This window comes from Saccoglossus kowalevskii, chromosome 15 (genome assembly GCF_978046115.1).
Source record: "Saccoglossus kowalevskii chromosome 15, keSacKowa6.1, whole genome shotgun sequence".
In the NCBI taxonomy this organism is placed as follows: domain Eukaryota; kingdom Metazoa; phylum Hemichordata; class Enteropneusta; family Harrimaniidae; genus Saccoglossus; species Saccoglossus kowalevskii.
Window position 1 is genome coordinate 4,365,971 of NC_140655.1, and position 19,087 is coordinate 4,385,057.

At 32.7% G+C, this 19,087-nt stretch overlaps 1 protein-coding gene across 1 annotated transcript in view; it reads right to left on the bottom strand.

The window, feature by feature from the left end:
* LOC100370489 (uncharacterized) overlaps positions 1 to 19,087 on the bottom strand; it is a 117,124-nt gene that overhangs the window by 80,018 nt on the left and 18,019 nt on the right. Inside the window, exon 4 of the mRNA XM_085508631.1 lies at positions 16,402 to 16,506. Coding sequence (XP_085364757.1) covers positions 16,402 to 16,506 — 105 coding nt within the window. The remainder of the gene's footprint in view (positions 1 to 16,401; positions 16,507 to 19,087) is intronic.

Consider the following 19,087-nt stretch of genomic DNA (forward strand, 5'->3'; position numbering starts at 1 on the left):
TTGATCGACCTTGGGTGTCAGTCTCAATTGGTTGTGATTATATTAACCTACATTTCACTCAGTAGACAATTAAACATCTGTTTTGTGTATAGATATTGCTGCTGTGTACTGTACTGTGCTGTTTAGCTATTCTATTCTATTCTATTCTATTCTATTCTATTCTATTCTATACTATTCTATTCTATTCTATTCTATTCTATTCTCCATTCTATTCTATTCTATTCTATTCTATTCTATTCTATTCTATTCTATTCTATTCTATTCTATTCTATTCTATTCTCCATTCCATTCTATTCTATCTATTTATATTCTATCTATTTATATTCTAACTGTATACTTTCAGTCTATTCTATACTTTATTGTTCCTCAGTTCATGAACAGCTTCTCAAATATCTGTATACAGTATTCAGTTGCTTTATATTCCCCAACTACTATCCCAAAAATAAAACCAAAAAGAGTTACTATCAGTCAGATAATAGTAAATTTTAATTAATCCACATTAATTATTTCCATGATTAAATCAATTTCATGGTACTATATTCTGTCTTAAGAAAGGTCTCGTTTAACAAGCTTTCGCCACAAGAAATACCTAATTTAGAAATTTAGAAGCCAGTTCTTCTCTATGACTGGCGAATTAGAAGCTAAGTAGTTTCCACATTTTTACTAGTTAGCGTTTTCCACCCACAATGCACCTTTCCTATAAATCAGGCCCTCTAGTGACAAAGTGATTCTATGATGCAAATAGTGACACAAAGGTTAAAATCGTTTATATCAGTTTGATATGTAGTGGTTCGTCCAATAATGAAGATTATGTTTTCAAAAGATATAAAACTATATTACAGTGATTACCAGTTAAAAAGATAGTTGTTGATTAGAAAAAACATTGGCTCAAACCATATAGATGTACGTCAATTTTGATGTCATAGGAGTGCCACCCACTAGAGGACACAATTTATAGCAACTATGTGTTCTTGTTATTTTTTGAGCAGACAACACAACATGTTATAGGCAAAAGGTGAACAAAAATTACAGAAAAGATTAATTCCCCTCCCAGTTAAATAATCTACACACCTTATTAACCTAGTAAGGTCTGATCTATTAGTATTGAATTAAAGAACAATGAATCATTGTAAATATACAGGTGACAAAATCAATAGAATGATAACCTAAAACTTAGATAACTATATCTATTTGACAGGAATATCCTTACATTATTTGAGTTATGAGAGACTTTGTTGACTTCCCACTTCATCCATCAGACTACAAACACCTCTTTGTAAAACTGTTATCATATATATCACCTGATTTTTTTCCTGTTAAGAAACGTTTTACGTTTGACCATACAGACACAATTTAGTCGTGTGAAGAGGTTTTTATCAAAAGTTTGGATAATCAATGAACTACCAATGCCTCTTTCTAAAATTGTTGTTTCCCCACTAAAATTTTAATACAAACTTTCTCTATTTTAAAAAAAATGTTTTAATTTCAACCTGAATTTTGGGCCAAATAAACAACATTTAATATTGTAAAGAGGTTTTGACAATTCTGATTAAAAGTTACTACTGCAGTCAACTACAATGGAGATGTGATTGAAGATGACAATGGTAGTGAATTGGGCCCATCTTTAAAATTAATTTTGTAATTTAATCAGCAATTTTTTGGACCAAATTCACAATATCAACACGAATATTTAGATAATTGTAACAATACATGAATGCAAATGAACACCTGTTCAAATCGTTATATCATTAAACCTTGAATTGCCAGATAACTATTACTCAACAAACAATCAGATGCACTTAATATTGAAAAACTCTGCCAATAATTCAAGGTTTTTATCTGACATCATCAACATCAGAACCTGTCAAAGATCCAAAAGTTGCAGCCAAAGTGTTGGCCAATCACAGAAAGGGTAATAGCTAAACCAATCACAGGAAGGGTTATATCTAAACCAATCACAGGAAGGGTTAAATCGACTTTGTGTTGGGAATGATGATGCTGTTTACTTTTTGATTTTAAAAACTAGACAAATTACGCAATTACCTTTTTATGTCTATGAAAAATTTCATTGTAAAGTGACTCCTATAATATATTCACCAGACAATGCAAATTAAACATGTATTTATTATGTCTGTGGAGACATTATTGCTATGGTAATCATGGTGGAGGTGTTAATATCAGATTTCTGTTTTTTGAGTGATACTGGGTTGACAGTGACAGTGTTTTTGAATGTGGATCCACACAACTCCCATAGGCAGAAATATATTCACCTCTAGATGCAGAGTTATTTGGGAACCTGAATTATAATTTCATATTACAGCATATGACAAGGTGGGAGTGTGTACAACTCTTTTGCTGTCTGAGCATACATGCAAGCTCCATGCGTCTTGATATCAATATATCAAATATGGTTTGTTAGAGACTACCAGTAACTTAGAAACAGTAAGTTGATTGACAATTCAGCGATGCAATATAAAAACTGACAGCATGCATAGATGGGGTTATGTGGGTAGATCATTAATATCTGGTTCATGTCATGACATATAGAAAATGTAGGGGTCATTGGAAAAATTGAATTTATAACCCACAATGCATTGTGATATGCTCAGTAGATAAAAATTTTGAATTTAGCTCAGATGCGCTTTAACAACTTCTAAACTTGTTATTGATAAAGTACTAGCAACTTTTTAAGTGATACAAGTTGAATTTTGTTCCCACCCCTCATAAATTCCACTATTGAAGTCTTTACCTCAATCTGTTTTTACTTTTCTGTCTCACCTGAAGTTGTCAATTTTATGTTTTCAATTGTTGTTGGCCACCCAACATCATTTGTGCCTCATTATTAGTATGCATTCATTCTTAGATCTGAAGACCCCTTTTCTTCAAACTTTAAAGAGTGGTATTTTATCACTGACGATAAATCAGTTAGTTTAGCGATGGTATTTCTATTCAAAAATCACACCCTTGGCACAATCACCTTAAAAGTGACGTAAAAACCACTCTGCTGGATAACACTTAATTCTATTGCCAAGAAACAAAATACTTTATCTCTCTTGTAAAAAGTACATAGTAAAGTTTAAAGCTGAGGATATAAAAGTAGAATTAGTATTTTTTATCTTCCCTTTATTCTGTAATGCTTACACAATGTGTTCTTTCTTTCACTTGAATTAAGAGAATCATTAATATAATAAAAACAGGTCATTACAGGAAACCCCTGCAAATTTAACAGAGGCAACACATTCACAATTGTCAGGATGCTAGAATATATAAAAGTCCACCTGGCTACAGTGATCATCCATTATAACCAGTGCACATACAATTATATTCACTTATTAGGCATGCACCCACCCCCCAATATTACCAATGGTCCAACCCTTAGAACCAATATGCATACAGATGAGCTGACTTATGAGATACTCGTATCTCCCCCTGATTACCAATGGTCTGTCCCATAGTACCAATGTGTGGATCCCCTTATGGAACCAATGCACAGTTATGTTGACTCATTAGGTAAGATATTCGAAAATTTTCTAGTTCCCCTCCCTGATTATCATTGGTTCACCCCTTAGTACCAATGCACATATACCTAGTTATGCTGACTCATTAGTATGCGATTTTTAAATCCTCTACCCCCCCCCCCCAAATACCAATGGCCCATCCCTCTAAAATTATGTTGACTCACAGTGGGCACCAGAATAAAGACAAGGATTTACTATTTTACTGTACATGTAATTCTATTCTTAATTGTATAACAAGCAAACTGGGAACTAGCATCAATTTACCAAGTCAAGTAAATGTAGGCAGATTAACAGCAGCAGTTATGAACAGACCAGACCAACCACTAAATTTTATCTAGGTTCAAAAGCTGATAGTCGGCTCACTTCCAGATCCTGCACAGTATAATGTGTGAAAGGCTCAGTCTGAATGTTTGCATCAAAAATTGAACAATTTGATTTTGAATTTAATATAATTTTTTGTATAGCTATATGTTGAAATGCTTATCTTTGAAGAAGGAAATATTGTATTGAGATACCCTTACTTTATAAAAATATAAAATTATTAAATGTTCATAGCACATTAATATGCATGGTAAATACCCAAAAATACATTTACATTTGTCAATTCCCACACTGTTTGTTGACGCCACTACAATGTTATTACCTTTGTTTGTCCTATTTTTATGTTCTATTTTACACATAATGCAGGACCTCAAAGTGAACGGAATATGATATATTAACAACTTTATTTATGGATGGATTAAAGGACAAAATTATCAAAATTTGCATATTGTTAGATTCAATAAGTCATACTCTTATGATCTAGTGTAGAATAAATGTTTGCTGCTAGCAAGGCACATTTCAAATGAAGAACTGAAGATGTCATTAGAAAATGAACAAATCTGAAAGAGGTCCATCTGACGTAGCTACATATATAACATCAAAGCAATCTGACTTAACAAAAGTCTAAAATATCACTTTTTACCAAAATGAACAAATCTGAGAGAGGATTATTATACCTATAGTATAGTATCAAACCAATCCGACTCACTGTTTTTAACAAGAAGTCGAAAATATCACTTTTTACCAAAAATGAAAAAAATATCCATCAAAATTAGAGAGTTGAATATATCATCACGAAATGAACAAATCTGAGATAGGACTACCTGTAGTACCTAATATATATATACATGTATGTATAATATCAAAGCAATCGGAGAATTGAAGATATCATAATGAAATGAATAAATCTGAGAGAGGTCTGCCCAAGGTATATACTAGTACCGGTATACACCAAGTTTCAAAGCAATAACGATTGTTGTTTTCAAAAAGAAGTCGTCTCAAAAATTGTCACGGCCGACGGACAACGACAGACAGTCACTCATATGATAAGCTCCGCTTGACAAAGTCGACAGCTGAGCTAACAAGATGATGATGCCCCTTTAACAGTAATAATTATCAATATTAATGTACATCAATTTATGGTTTTTCAACTGCTTACATATTTGGAAAAATTATTTAAATAGTTCATTTATACCCAGAAAGTACCAGGACCCTTTGGGGGGTCATGCAGATGGACTATTCAATAATGATATAAAGAAGGTGACATTATAATTTGTTCAGTAAACCAAGAGTAATTCACCATATGTTGTACTATATTATACAGGTGTATTCCATGAAAAGTGGTGTCAGTTTCAAAGTTTGTGGTAACTGGAAGCCGCCAGGCCAACCAGGTCTCAGTAATAAATTGATGCCTTAATGCAGTTCAAAACCTGTAACATAGAGACAGGTTAAGGGTTTAACATAAGACATTTGGGTGAGAGGGACAAGAAATAAAACACATTTGGAAAAAGAACTACAAAAAAACAAAAAACAGAGCAACATCATCCTGAAAAGAATTACAATCTAGTTCAAAACAAAGTCAAGTAACGAAAATGAAATGTTTGTCTATAAACCCCCTCCTACAGTTTCTTATAGTCCAAACTTTGAAGCTTGATGTGTTAGAGAATCACTCAGCAAGTTTACAATTACTGTGGACACATTGCCCAGCTGCTTGGCTTGCAGTCCATTGGGAGTACAAAACAGAAGAGCTAGAACAGCAGGATCTAAATGTGTCTTACTGTAATATAAAAGCCTTACAGTTTTTTTTCCAAGAGTATTAGGTTTCCCTGGCATAACTAAATCTTTCTGTATTTTTTACACTAGACTTTATATCAATTATAATCATTTTGAAATCCCAGCTGAAACAATGGTTATGTTCAAGATGGGTGTACTGCCAAGATCAAAATGGTGTAATTGGATTTGACACAACCACAAATACATTCTAGACTTTATTTCACTCAGGAACCTTTGCATCAACAGCAACAAAACCATCAGTATCTTTGCAGGATTGGAAATGTTCAATCTGATTAAAATCCGATGTAAGTATGAGGCTCCAAATTTTTTTTTTTTTTTTTTTTTTTTATAACCCTTTATATTATATTTATTTGTATTTTAGTTTGAATATGTTGATTTTTTGTTTTTTCTTGCCATTAATCAGTTCTTAGAAAATCGTGTCCCAGTCGATGTTAAATGTTAAGTTTCTTGAGTTTTTCCTTTTTTTTTAAATTAGCATAAACCAAATATAACAATCAAAGCAGTTGAACATAAACTTGACATTATCAGATGAGCTCAGATACATTTGTTGAAAAAGAAAGCTGTCTTTACAAGCCAAGATTCCATTAAAGAACACAAAAGGAAAAAAACAACATTTACCATTCAGTACTAACTGGAAGCAATTATAGGTAATCTCAAGAGTGCCTTACATTGCTATGTATACAAGCCAGCATGCTAAAACTCTCTCCGTCCTGGGGCTACAATTACAAGAATTTTTCACTCAAACTTGACTTCATGAACTGCACTGTGACTTAGTATTGGAAAAGTTGACCTCTGACCTTCGATCAATGTATGAGGATGGAATCTCATTAGGCCAACATGGCTACAAAACTATCAGTTTGTTTAACTGTTCTTTTCGCAATTTGTTAAAGTTTACCGTTGTGTCCTTCTTTATGGTCAGCTGGTTTTGTATTATTTGCTCCCTTACTCTGGAGACAGATGATTTTTTAAGATAGTATATGTTTTTTAAAATGACAAATACAATAACCGAATGTTGTCATGTGGGAAGAAGAGTCACCTGGTATATAACCTTTGCCCTATGGTGACATCCAAATTGTCCTCTTGATGAATTGCCTCATTTAGAGGTGATTAGTTGCCATGGTAATGGGAAACCATTGGGCATTTTTGTCTAAATTGTTTTTTATCTGCCACTGTACATTAACCAAACTGAAAAGATTTGAAGTGGCCGGTACTTAGAGAAAAATCGGTTGCAGGTTTTTTTACTTTCCCCAATTATAGAATGTATTTACAGAAAAAACATGAGATAAACATCAACGTAAAGACTAGACAAATGGTATCTGGACGCTTTTCCAATTAAGCCTTCTTTTTTCCCACATTTTTCCAACCAACAAACCACAGTTGTGAAACCTATTACAGGACTTAAAGACTGATTTACAATAAAACCACTTTCACTCAGGCTCTAAAAAACATGTTTTTCTCAATGAAAAAACGAACAGATAAACACGTTTAAAAAGTCAGTCAGTCATCAGCGCATCACAAAGTGTTTGCACCACGTAGTGTTCACACTCTGCCAAGTTAAATATAAGTCCCATGTGACAATTTATGTAATATACATTGTTTAAACAATTGTCTGAAAGTAATTTTGGGGAAATATACTATTGTCATAAGTTGTCAAAAAAACAAGATAAAAAAAACAAGAATTGTTTACAAATTATTGTTAAAAATTATATTTTGTCTGTTTTACACACATTCCACAACTTCAAGGGAAGGTACTTCTAATTGCTTCTGTACAAAGTTCATTTTTTTAGTATGCTGAACCTGATGTGTTATTTGATTTTGTCAGTTTATATAGTGAAAACTACCGGTACATTTTGTCAGTTTATATAGTGAAAACTACCGGTACATTTTGTTTGCATGTTGTAATTGTCTCATGGCACCATCCATGGCAACACTAATGAGACTCAAATTTGTGTAATTTTCAATAAAGAATGGGCCCTTTAGCTAACTAGGGTAAGATTATACCTCGTGTACCATAACCCAGTTTTGAAAATTCCCCATTTCCCTTATGTTCCGCAAGAATCCACACTGCTGCAGGCTTCTCTGCCCACAACATTTGGTGGAGTAATTTTACTGGTGTCGCTTCACAACAATGAAACTTCTGTTGAATTTCCGGCAAAGAAGGCCGCTGAAATTGTCCCATTTAAGCGAGATGTTATCAGTATTTAAGAGTCTATAAGTATATATTAATTCCATTGACTACAGAAAATGAACTCAAGAAGCACAACCATCAGTCGCATTGCTATGTCTATAAGAATATGCATATTTGTACTAAATAAATTGACATGTGTTGCTGAAAGTTAGCTAGAAGTCTGCATCAACAACAATATGGTTTACCAAATGCAGAAGGAAAAGAAGAATTACAGAGCTGTTAATGTTCATACACATGCAATGAACTGGAAAAGATTTCCTGCTTTACACAGAGTTTAATTTGGGTAGAATTCTGGTTTAAAACAGGTTAGAAAGGTTTCTCTTAAATGGTTCATGATGATGTGTTTTCTGATTACACAGATAAGTCTAGAAAAAATTCCCTGAATAAGTTTGGTTTAGACAGGTTTTCTGATTAAAAAGTTATACAGGTATCCATATTTACACAGGTTCAGTTTAGACAGGTTTCTCTGATTATACAATTTTTAGTGTCGACAGGTTTCTCTGATTACAGTGTTCAGTTTAGACTGGAATTCCTGATTACACAGTGGTCAGTTTAGACAGAAATGCTTGATTATACAGTGGTCAGTTTAGACAGGAATCCTTGATTATATACAGTGGTCAGTTTAGACAGGAATCCTTGATTATACAGTGTTCAGTTTAGACAGGAATCCTTGATTATACAGTGTTCAGTTTAGACAGGAATGCTTGATTATACAGTGTTCAGTTTAGACAGGAATGCTTGATTACACAGTGTTCAGTTTAGACAGGAATCCTTGATTATATACAGTGTTCATTTTAGACAGGAATCCTTGATTATATACAGTGTTCATTTTAGACAGGAATCCTTGATTATACAGTGTTCAGTTTAGACAGGAATCCTTGATTATATACAGTGGTCAGTTTAGACTAGAATTCCTGATTACACAGTGGTCAGTTTAGACAAAAATCTTTGATTACACAGTGTTCAGCTCAGACAGGAATCCTTGATTATATACAGTGTTCACTTTAGACAGGAATCCTTGATTATATACAGTGTTCATTTTAGACAGGAATCCTTGATTATACAGTGTTCAGTTTAGACAGGAATGCTTGATTATACAGTGTTCAGTTTAGACAGGAATCCTTGATTATATACAGTGTTCATTTTAGACAGGAATCCTTGATTATACAGTGTTCAGTTTAGACAGGAATCCTTGATTATACAGTGTTCAGTTTAGACAGGAATGCTTGATTATACAGTGTTCAGTTTAGACAGGAATGCTTGATTACACAGTGTTCCGTTAAGACAGGAATCCTTGATTATATACAGTGTTCATTTCAGACAGGAATCGTTGATTATACAGTGTTCAGTTTAGACAGGAATGCTTGAATATACAGTGTTCAGTTTAGACAGAAATCCTTGATTATATACAGTGTTCATTTTAGACAGGAATCCTTGATTATATACAGTGTTCAGTTTAGACAGGAATCCTTGATTATATACAGTGTTCATTTTAGGCAGGAATCCTTGATTATATACAGTGTTCATTTTAGACAGGAATCCTTGATTATACAGTGTTCAGTTTAGACAGGAATGCTTGATTATATACAGTGTTCATTTTAGACAGGAATCCTTGATTATACACAGTGTTCACTTTAGACAGGAATCCTTGATTATACAGTGTTCAGTTTAGACAGGAATGCTTGATTATACAGTTTTCAGTTTAGACAGGAATCCTTGATTATATACAGTGTTCATTTTAGACAGGAATCCTTGATTATACAGTGTTCAGTTTAGACAGGAATCCTTGATTATATACAGTGTTCATTTTAGACAGGAATGCTTGATTATATACAGTGTTCATTTTAGACAGGAATCCTTGATTATACACAGTGTTCACTTTAGACAGGAATCCTTGATTATATACAGTGTTCACTTTAGACAGGAATCCTTGATTATATACAGTGTTCATTTTAGACAGGAATCCTTGATTATACAGTGTTCAGTTTAGACAGGAATCCTTGATTATATACAGTGTTCATTTTAGACAGGAATCCTTGATTATACAGTGTTCAGTTTAGACAGGAATCCTTGATTATATACAGTGTTCATTTTAGACAGGAATCCTTGATTATACAGTGTTCAGTTTAGACACGAATGCTTGATTATACAGTGTTCAGTTTAGACAGCAATCCTTGATTATATACAGTGTTCATTTTAGACAAGAATCCTTGATTATATACAGTGTTCATTTTAGACAGGAATCCTTGATTATATACAGTGTTCATTTTAGACAGGAATCCTTGATTATACACAGTGTTCACTTTAGACAGGAATCCTTGATTATATACAGTGTTCACTTTAGACAGGAATCCTTGATTATATACAGTGTTCACTTTAGACAGGAATCCTTGATTATACACAGTGTTCACTTTAGACAGGAATCCTTGATTATATACAGTGTTCATTTTAGACAGGAATCCTTGATTATACAGTATTCACTTAAGACAGGAATCTTTGATCACACAGTGTTCAATGCAGTCTGGTTTCTGGCTCACACAGCCTCTTTCCAGATAGGAATACATAGGGTTCAGTTGCAGGTATCGTTGTATGTTATCAATGTGGGTGGCCACCTGAAGGCAGCCACACTTCCCCCCCTCCTGGCAGTATGTGCTGTTGAACTGCCCTCCCAGCGGTAGGCGCCACTCCTCCTAGGCTCCTAACACCAGAGGGGTTCACCTAAAGTTCCCCCTAAGCTAACACTCCTTCCAATCAATAAGACCCCCAATGAAGCCAAGGTCAACCACAACAATAGAGGTCATTCAATATGCATTAAAGAGCAGTCTCTGCCTTTTTCCAGTCCTGAACAATCTCAGATTTCTTCTATGAAGCCTTGTTGGTTTCAATGAAGTGTTGGGCGGAAACAGCCTTGGGCACAATCACATGGTGCCTGCAGACACAGAGCTACTGTTGACAACTTATATAAGCATGTCATCCAAGTTTTTTTTCATAAATGACTAGTAGCTGCACTGCAACAATTTGAATTTATGGCAGTACAAAGTGAAACTGACCTACATCAAAAAATATTACAAAAACAAGAATTTTCTGTCACAATTTACACCTTGAAAAAAGTGAAACGAACCTACAACTAAATGTAAAAAAAAAACATCAATCAAATCAAACAATTTTTCTGTTGCTGTTTTTTTTTCAGTTTTTTTTTTAACAGAATCGCTATGGTAATATTCCATAAACGAACAAAATTGCAAATTGGTGATACAGATCACTATGATATGAAAGCTTACTTTTTTTCATTTTTATTCAGGATTCTTTGTCAGCATTTACTCGTAAAATACTCTCTTTTTGGTAGACTACGTTTACTAATTTCATTTTAAAATTCTATATAATTTCATTATTCTACCCCTACTCCTACATTAACAGCAATTTTAACAACCACTTTTGGAGCATAAAACATTTTAAAAGACATTGATGCATCAGACTTTTTCCAGACATTGGCCTAGAAGTTGTCATATTTACTGGTTAACTAACAAACTTGTTGTGGTACCATAACTACCAGTTACCAGTGTTAAATTGACAATTGGCTGAAAATAATATTTCTCCACTTAATCTGCAATTCAAGTAAATCAGTCACTGAATGATTAACTAATATATAATTATTAATAATTATTATACATCTGTCACAGTAACACCATAATTTATAGCATGCCATAATTGTGCGGTATTTTACGGGGTATTTTCATCTAAGAAAATGCGACTTCCAAATATGGAATGATTACGTGCATAAGCGTCTTCTATTAATAAAAACCAACATGGCTGCCACCAGAGTTTGCCGGACTCAACAAAAAGAAGTTTGCCTATTCTGTTCTAAAATAGGTAACTTTTCGTTGCTTACCAAAAAATTTTTTTTTTTTAAATCTGGTTAATAAGTTTTAAAAATTTTGATTTTGAATTTTTGTAATGATTTGAATGAAAATTTGCTATAAAGTTTCTTTCAGTAAGCAGTTACAGTGATTGAACTATAGTCATCTTGAATGTCCTCAAATTTTTAGTAAATTTGCATAACGAAGGCTTAAACTAATAAGAACCAAAATGCAATATTTTGAACAATTTGATGTATTTTTCTATAATTTCTTTTGTAATTTTGAACCAAATGGACATAATTGACCATAGATAGTTCATGATAAAAAATTTTGTTAAAATGTAGAAACATATTTGTGGATTTATTTTGAGACAACTGATAAAAATTTGCACTAGTGTTCTAATTTTAAAATCTAATATTTCGTCCAGGCATTGAATTTTTTTGTATAATATCTTTTATAAATTTCAAATGACGGTTGATAATATCTTGACCAATCACAGCGCCTTCTGCGTAAATCAGCCATGATTTAGGGAAAGATGCAGAGGATTATGGGTAATGGGCATTACCAAAAGTCTTCTCTAGCAAATGAAAACTTCCTATACTGATTTGAATATAACAGGAAGGTCTTTGGGGATAAATGTAAATTACTATGTTTTCAGACAGACTTAGGTTAAACACAAATTTCCAAATACTAGTAGTATTATGGAAGTGTCTCCATTTATCCCTACTGTAAGTTAAATTTTTGACAGGTCTAGAGTTGATCTCTTGGGAAAATATACAATTTTGTATTTGGGTTGCATTCATGGAAACCCCACAGGGAGAAGTTTACAATATGATTGGTGAATGGTAAACACACCAGAGGGCTTCCCAGCCAGTACATTCAGTTACACCATGTTGAAGCCACAGACAACACACTCAGTTACATGCTGACAAAATACTTGCCAGTACACTCATTCACATGCCGCCGAAACCAGAGCTGAAACAATGGCATCTTGGGGAAAGAAAATCTAAACCAAACATCAGATGTAATGTGTTGAATTGATATTTTAAGTTGACAGGTTAACCCCCTTTAGGAAACGATAAGTGGCCATTTTCAACTCAGATAAATTCTCTTAACAAGTTTCACCACATCTTTAACCTTTTGAGCACCAAGGCCAACTTTAGGCACCATTCACAAAATAGTTCAAATTATAGTCTGCCTTTTTCAAAGTGAAATGTTGCAAAAATTTCAAAATTTTTGATCAAAAAGTAGAAGCTACGTCACATTTTGTCTTTTTGGTGCATTGAATTCAGTGAAAATCACAGAAATGTGAACCGATTTACCCAAATTTGAGTGGGGAAAAAAACTGACACACAAAGGGTTCAACATAGTCAATGATAAAAAAGTAGGTCAACATTTTTTAATTTGCTACTATTACCTTTTTTTGGTTTTGTTTTGAATTTTATTGTGTTTTCAAAGGGACATTATTATTATTATCATGATCATAATTATTATTATTATCATGATTATAATTATTATTAGTATCATGATTATAATTATTATTATTATCATGATCATAATTATTATTATTATCATGATTATAATTTTAGGAGCATGGATTGCATACTATATTTTCTCTCTAGATGAATATCGCCAATTGAAATCAATGTAAATCAAGAATGCAACATTTTGCCTACTGTAAAATACTTTATATTTGCTATTTTTGCTGAAGAAAAGCTTCAGTGAAAATAAATTCCATACAAAACACCCAACAAGTCTTTTCAGTGAAAATTAATTTCAGCTAAAATAACGTATTTTACAGTATATTTATGTATTTTGGGATAACATTTTTGAAATTTTATTTGAACCAAATGAAAATAATTAGTTATTGGCGTCTTGATCAAAATTCTGGAAAAATGATTAAAATGATTTTGGTTTTTATTTAGTTAATGGGAGACTGAAGCCGAAATTGGCACTTGGTGGGTTAATAGCTTTTCACTGTCAACTTTTGTCACCTTCCTTAAGCAGTTAATCTCAACCTCAAAAAAATAAAATTTATAGTTTAGGACCATTATTCTACTCTGCACAAGTAGGTAGGTGGGGGTGGTGCACAGAGACAAATAGCAATTTTGATGCTATTCTCCCTACCTCTTCTGGACACTTGCAAGAATGGAAAGCAGATTTGGGGAAATTTTATATTTCATTTCCCTTTCTTTGCTAAAATATTGGTATTAGGGATCAACCATTATACTACTAGGGTGGAAAAATTAAAGTTTTCACTCAAATATTCATTTTATTTCATTATTATTATTATTATATCGTTTTCTATCAGAATGGTAATTCTCATTTAGATTATTATGCATTCTCCTCTGATTCCACCCTACCCACCCCTACATAAATAATGGTACATCCCTTACACTGTTGCATGTCAGGGGTTGATGTTTTACACATGAATGGTGTGATCAGTAACAATTTTGATTGGATACACATGGTGTAAAGATTCTTGGCATACTAGCCAGTAAATATATCAGTCCAGTGTACCCAGTGCATAAGGCATGAGTATAAAGTTATATAAACAAGACAATCTAGCAGAGAGCAATTGGGAAAACAGCTTTCAAGGTGATGCATGATTTGTGAACAGGTGCTGGAAACTCAGACCACAATGTGCTTGCAATATAACATAACAGACATCAGACATCCTCTATTGCCATGGTTACAAAAAGTTGCTCTTAATTCTCACTAGGTTAGATATGTCTATTGAAGTCGACCCATTAAATAATAGTAATTTATACTACACATCAGTAGTGACTTTGAATATAGAAATATATTCCCCTGCCAATGTTAAAATTACCCAGCATGCAATGCATGATAGTCTGATTTTCAGAGACTCATCTTAATATTTCTGTGTTTCAATTGTCATATTTTAAGTTTAAATGAATCTATACACACTCCATGCATAAGTAATTAGTTGTGAAAAGTATACTTACTGGTAAGAATATAGTGATCTCTAAAATTGTGCAACTAAGTTCAAGTCTGTTTTAAATATTATGTCACAGGAAACAACTACAACAAAAATTTTAAAATTTTGCAAAATTTCAAAATAACAAATTTCCCTTACGAAAACACTACTGTGAAAAGTATACATAAAGTAAATTTATATATTACAAGTTAACTTTCCAATTTTAAGTGCATTTAAGTATATTAATGGGAAACAACAACATACTAACAGTATTTAAACTTACAAATTTTGCAAAATACAAAATTACAAAACCACTACAGTGAAAAGTATATTTAAGTATTTTTACCTGTTAACATTAATTTACCACCTATAATATTAAAAACTTTCAAATTTTGTCACGTAAATTTTGGCCTATATATATAAATGCTTTTTCAAAGCTGTTATTTCATTTAGATTTTGAAGGAAAAGTAATTCATGTGTTCTTCATTTCAGTATCAAGTTTTGCTAACTGAAATCCAGGGATATCTTACATCAATTGACCTGACTGTCAATTGAAATAGGAATCATTTATCATCATTTGATTTCTAGTAATTAATAGCCAATTACAATAGACTACTGAGTATAAACTTGCAATTTGATTGACTGTACTTCAATTATGACAACCCAGCTGTTCATGTCTGACCTACCCACTAGGGCATGATACAACATACAATAATTGTCAGTTATGAAATTCGTCTCACTGTTAATAATCTAATATTCACATAATGTGTGGTCCCAAGCAATTCCATTCAGGTCCTCCTTGGTTAATACAGTGAAGGAACAATAAATGTTGTACATCTTATTTACAGTAATGTTTCAGTATGACAAATATTACAAATATTATTATAATCACATGACTGATCACATGACATTTAAACATAGTTATACAGCAAGTATATACCCAGGAGAAAAAATTGGTCACATTATGATTTTTTTCTAAATATCTATATACATTTGGAGCTAATTTAGAGAATATCCTAGAAAATAGAAATGACAAAATTTGGTTTCAATAAAGTTCAAAGTTTAGTTGTTCTTGTAATGCAACATAAACTTATATATTTATGATATTTGATATTACAAAAATTATTTGAGAATTTGTAATAACTCCTGTGATATTAAAAAAATTATTAACCATATTACCCATGTATTTTTTGTTAGACAGAAAATAACATCAAAAAACACATTTAAGACTTTTTTGAAGGTACATGATTCAATTTCTCAACAGAACATCATGCCAGGACAGTGAAATATTGTATAATTTGTTCAGCTGTTATAACTGTCATCAACAGAATAGCAGACCTTGGAAAAATTTCACCTTTTTTGACTTATGATATGCAATTGGAATAATTCCTACATTTTTCTTAAGTCACTCACCTCTAAATAAAAAAACAACAACTCTGGTGTATAACATTACATCAAGTTAGCTTATAATTACAGCTGCCTTGAAATTCTTACTTCACTGATTGGTTTTGAGGAAACTAGAACCAAGCTATGTCTATATCCTAAACTAGATGTCACACAATTTGCCATATGACATTAATTTTCACACAAGAGTTCCCTATAAACACAAAAGAGTGCACTATGACACAAGAGGGTGCTATAACACACGAGAGGGCACTATTACACACAAGAGGGCGCTATAACACACACGAGGGCGCTATAACACATAAGGAGCAGTAAAAATACGAAATAGGTGAACAGTAACACAATATAATTTGGATGAATAAATCCTGGTAAAATACTTACCATATTGACATCTGGGTCCTTGAAATCCTGGAGGGCAGATACACAGTTTGGAATAGTCAGTTGAACATGTTCCTCCATTAAAACATACACCACTGCTACAAGTTGCTACAATACAAGAAGAAATAAATCACTGATTATTAAATAAGAAAAACGATTAATGTGTATTTGGATAGCAATCAACAAACACTATATATCCTTCTCATATTGCAATGTAAACATATTAATATCACTTCCGGATGATAACAATCAAGGAGCTGTTGACAAGTTGAAGGTAATACTTTGATGACTAGGCTCTATAATGCAAGTCTAGTGCACAATCCATGGTAGTCTAGTGCAGTACTGGTCAAGAACATCAACAGTCCAGTGTAGTACTGGTCAGGAAAGTGAACAGTTCAGTGTAGTACTGGTCAAGATAGTGAACAGTCCAGTGTAGTACTGGTCAGGAAAATTGACAGTCCATAATGCAGTACTGGTCAAGAAACAACACAATCCATGACAGTCCAGTGTAGTACTGGTCAAGAAACAACACAATCCATGACAGTCCAGTGTAGTACTGGTCAAGAAACAACACAATCCATGACAGTCCAGGGCAGTAATTATTGAGACTGAGAACTCATTATGAAACTCCAGTGTAGTAGGTTGAGATCAAGCAGACCTCATTGCAGTCCGTCCAGTGAGAAATAGGTGGATAATAAGTTTGGTTTTCTGGGACAGCTAAACTTATTTCTAGAGAAATAAGGGTTTTAGTTTTTTCACAGTTAGACTCCAAACAGACAGCAATTTAGTGAAACACATATAGATTTGTTTGTCAGATATTGCAATGAATTGTTGTCAGAGACTAAAAGTGAAACTTTGTACACCAGTTCAGAAACTTTACATGCGGAAATTACACCCTTAAACAAGCAGAAGGTGTGATTTACGTAAGTCTAGGCCTCCTTAAGGCCAAAAGTGGAACAATTATAAATCTAACATTCATTCTACCACAATGTGAGTAGTACTGCATCCGGACATCTGAAAGAAGTTATTAGACTGTTACAGGAAATGACATCATAAGGTCAAAGGTGATTGTAAGAAATGACATCATTGGATCAAATGTCATACTATAAAGTTTTAAAATTTTCAAAGTTGATAAATTGGATATTAGATTCTATATTATTAGCACATGTTCATATGTAAACAAGTCATAAATGGATGGAAAATACAATGTGTTAAATTTTTGCATTTCTGTTTGAGATGCACTTTTTTAGAACAAATATAGTACAGAGAACATTTTATTACAGTAAAGATGGTCAGGAACTTATATGGCGAGAAAAACAGGATGTCACTTTTTTTGAATTGTTGCGACATGCTGTAAGGTATGATTGTACAAATGACATATTTATGAGAAGGAAACAAAGAAGACTAATAAATATGTCTGAAGTTATAAAGAATCTAAAAAGTGAGCAAAAACTAGGAAGTACATTGTCGGTATTTTATTTATAGTGGGGCTACACTGTCATAGTACAGACACCACAATCTAAAATTAAACAATAAGTCAATATTGGTAAGAATTTACTATTTGTATAAACACATTATTATACTAATTAACTTCAAATTATATTATTTACAATTTAAGAAAGAAATTATATACAAGATCAAGTCAATGTGTATAATATTAACTTTTTATTTTTCAAAAGAACAGAACAGAACAAAGGTGGCAAAAGTTGAATTTTGCATTCAAAGGTTCAAAAGAAGGTTTTTCAACATAGTTTCACACACATCTATTTTCTCTCATAATATTTGTTTTTTGTATCAAGTATGAGAAAGGGCACATTGCATCCAGATGTCAAACTTAGTTTTATTGTTTTATCTGTCAAATAGTCGGTTATTCACCCAAATGAAACTACCTCATTTGAAGTAATCATTCCGATATTCCATTTAAACATTACATAAACTAGTTATATTAACTCTATAACTTTTTAGTTTTTAAAGGGGCACCTTCCAGTTAAGATTAATTTTACAACAAATTTACTTTCTGGATTAAAATAACAATGGATAACAAAAGATAGATTAACATTGTAAACAACATAAACAGTAGTGTCCCATAATTCTTTGGTGCAATCCATGGGAATGAGCGGTTCCCCTTTAAATTTTACTATAAATACAACTTTAATTTCAAAGGAAATACATTTTTTTTGCATTATTTTGACAAGTCATACTAAAGACAGCTTTAAAATGTGTGTCCAAGAGAAGACACAATAATGAGATGGATCCTTATGTATGCTTTTACATATATTGAGTCACCAAATGGAAAAATATTAAAAACACTGGAACCAAAAACACACATGTATAGCTGAATTAGTTGTCATGACAACTAATTATAATTTGATATGGTGATAGCAATCAGCATGTATCCCAGCATACAAGCTTATTAAAGAATTTTGGTTCAAAACAGTGGGCAGCACTCATTCATCTCAAGTACTGACATCAAGTTTATACATTTTATAAGAATAGGGTTCTCTTTGCCTAGAGCATACAGCTAACAAAATAACACTGTTTGTAGAGACCAGTCAGTTCAGGTGTCCCATAGAGTTGGAAGCTATATCAGCTTCAAAAAGTCACGATTCAGTAATCTGAATGGATTTACTACATAAGTGACCTTGTCTACACCACTATAGGGCCATCACCTTTCACTCTGTATGTGGTG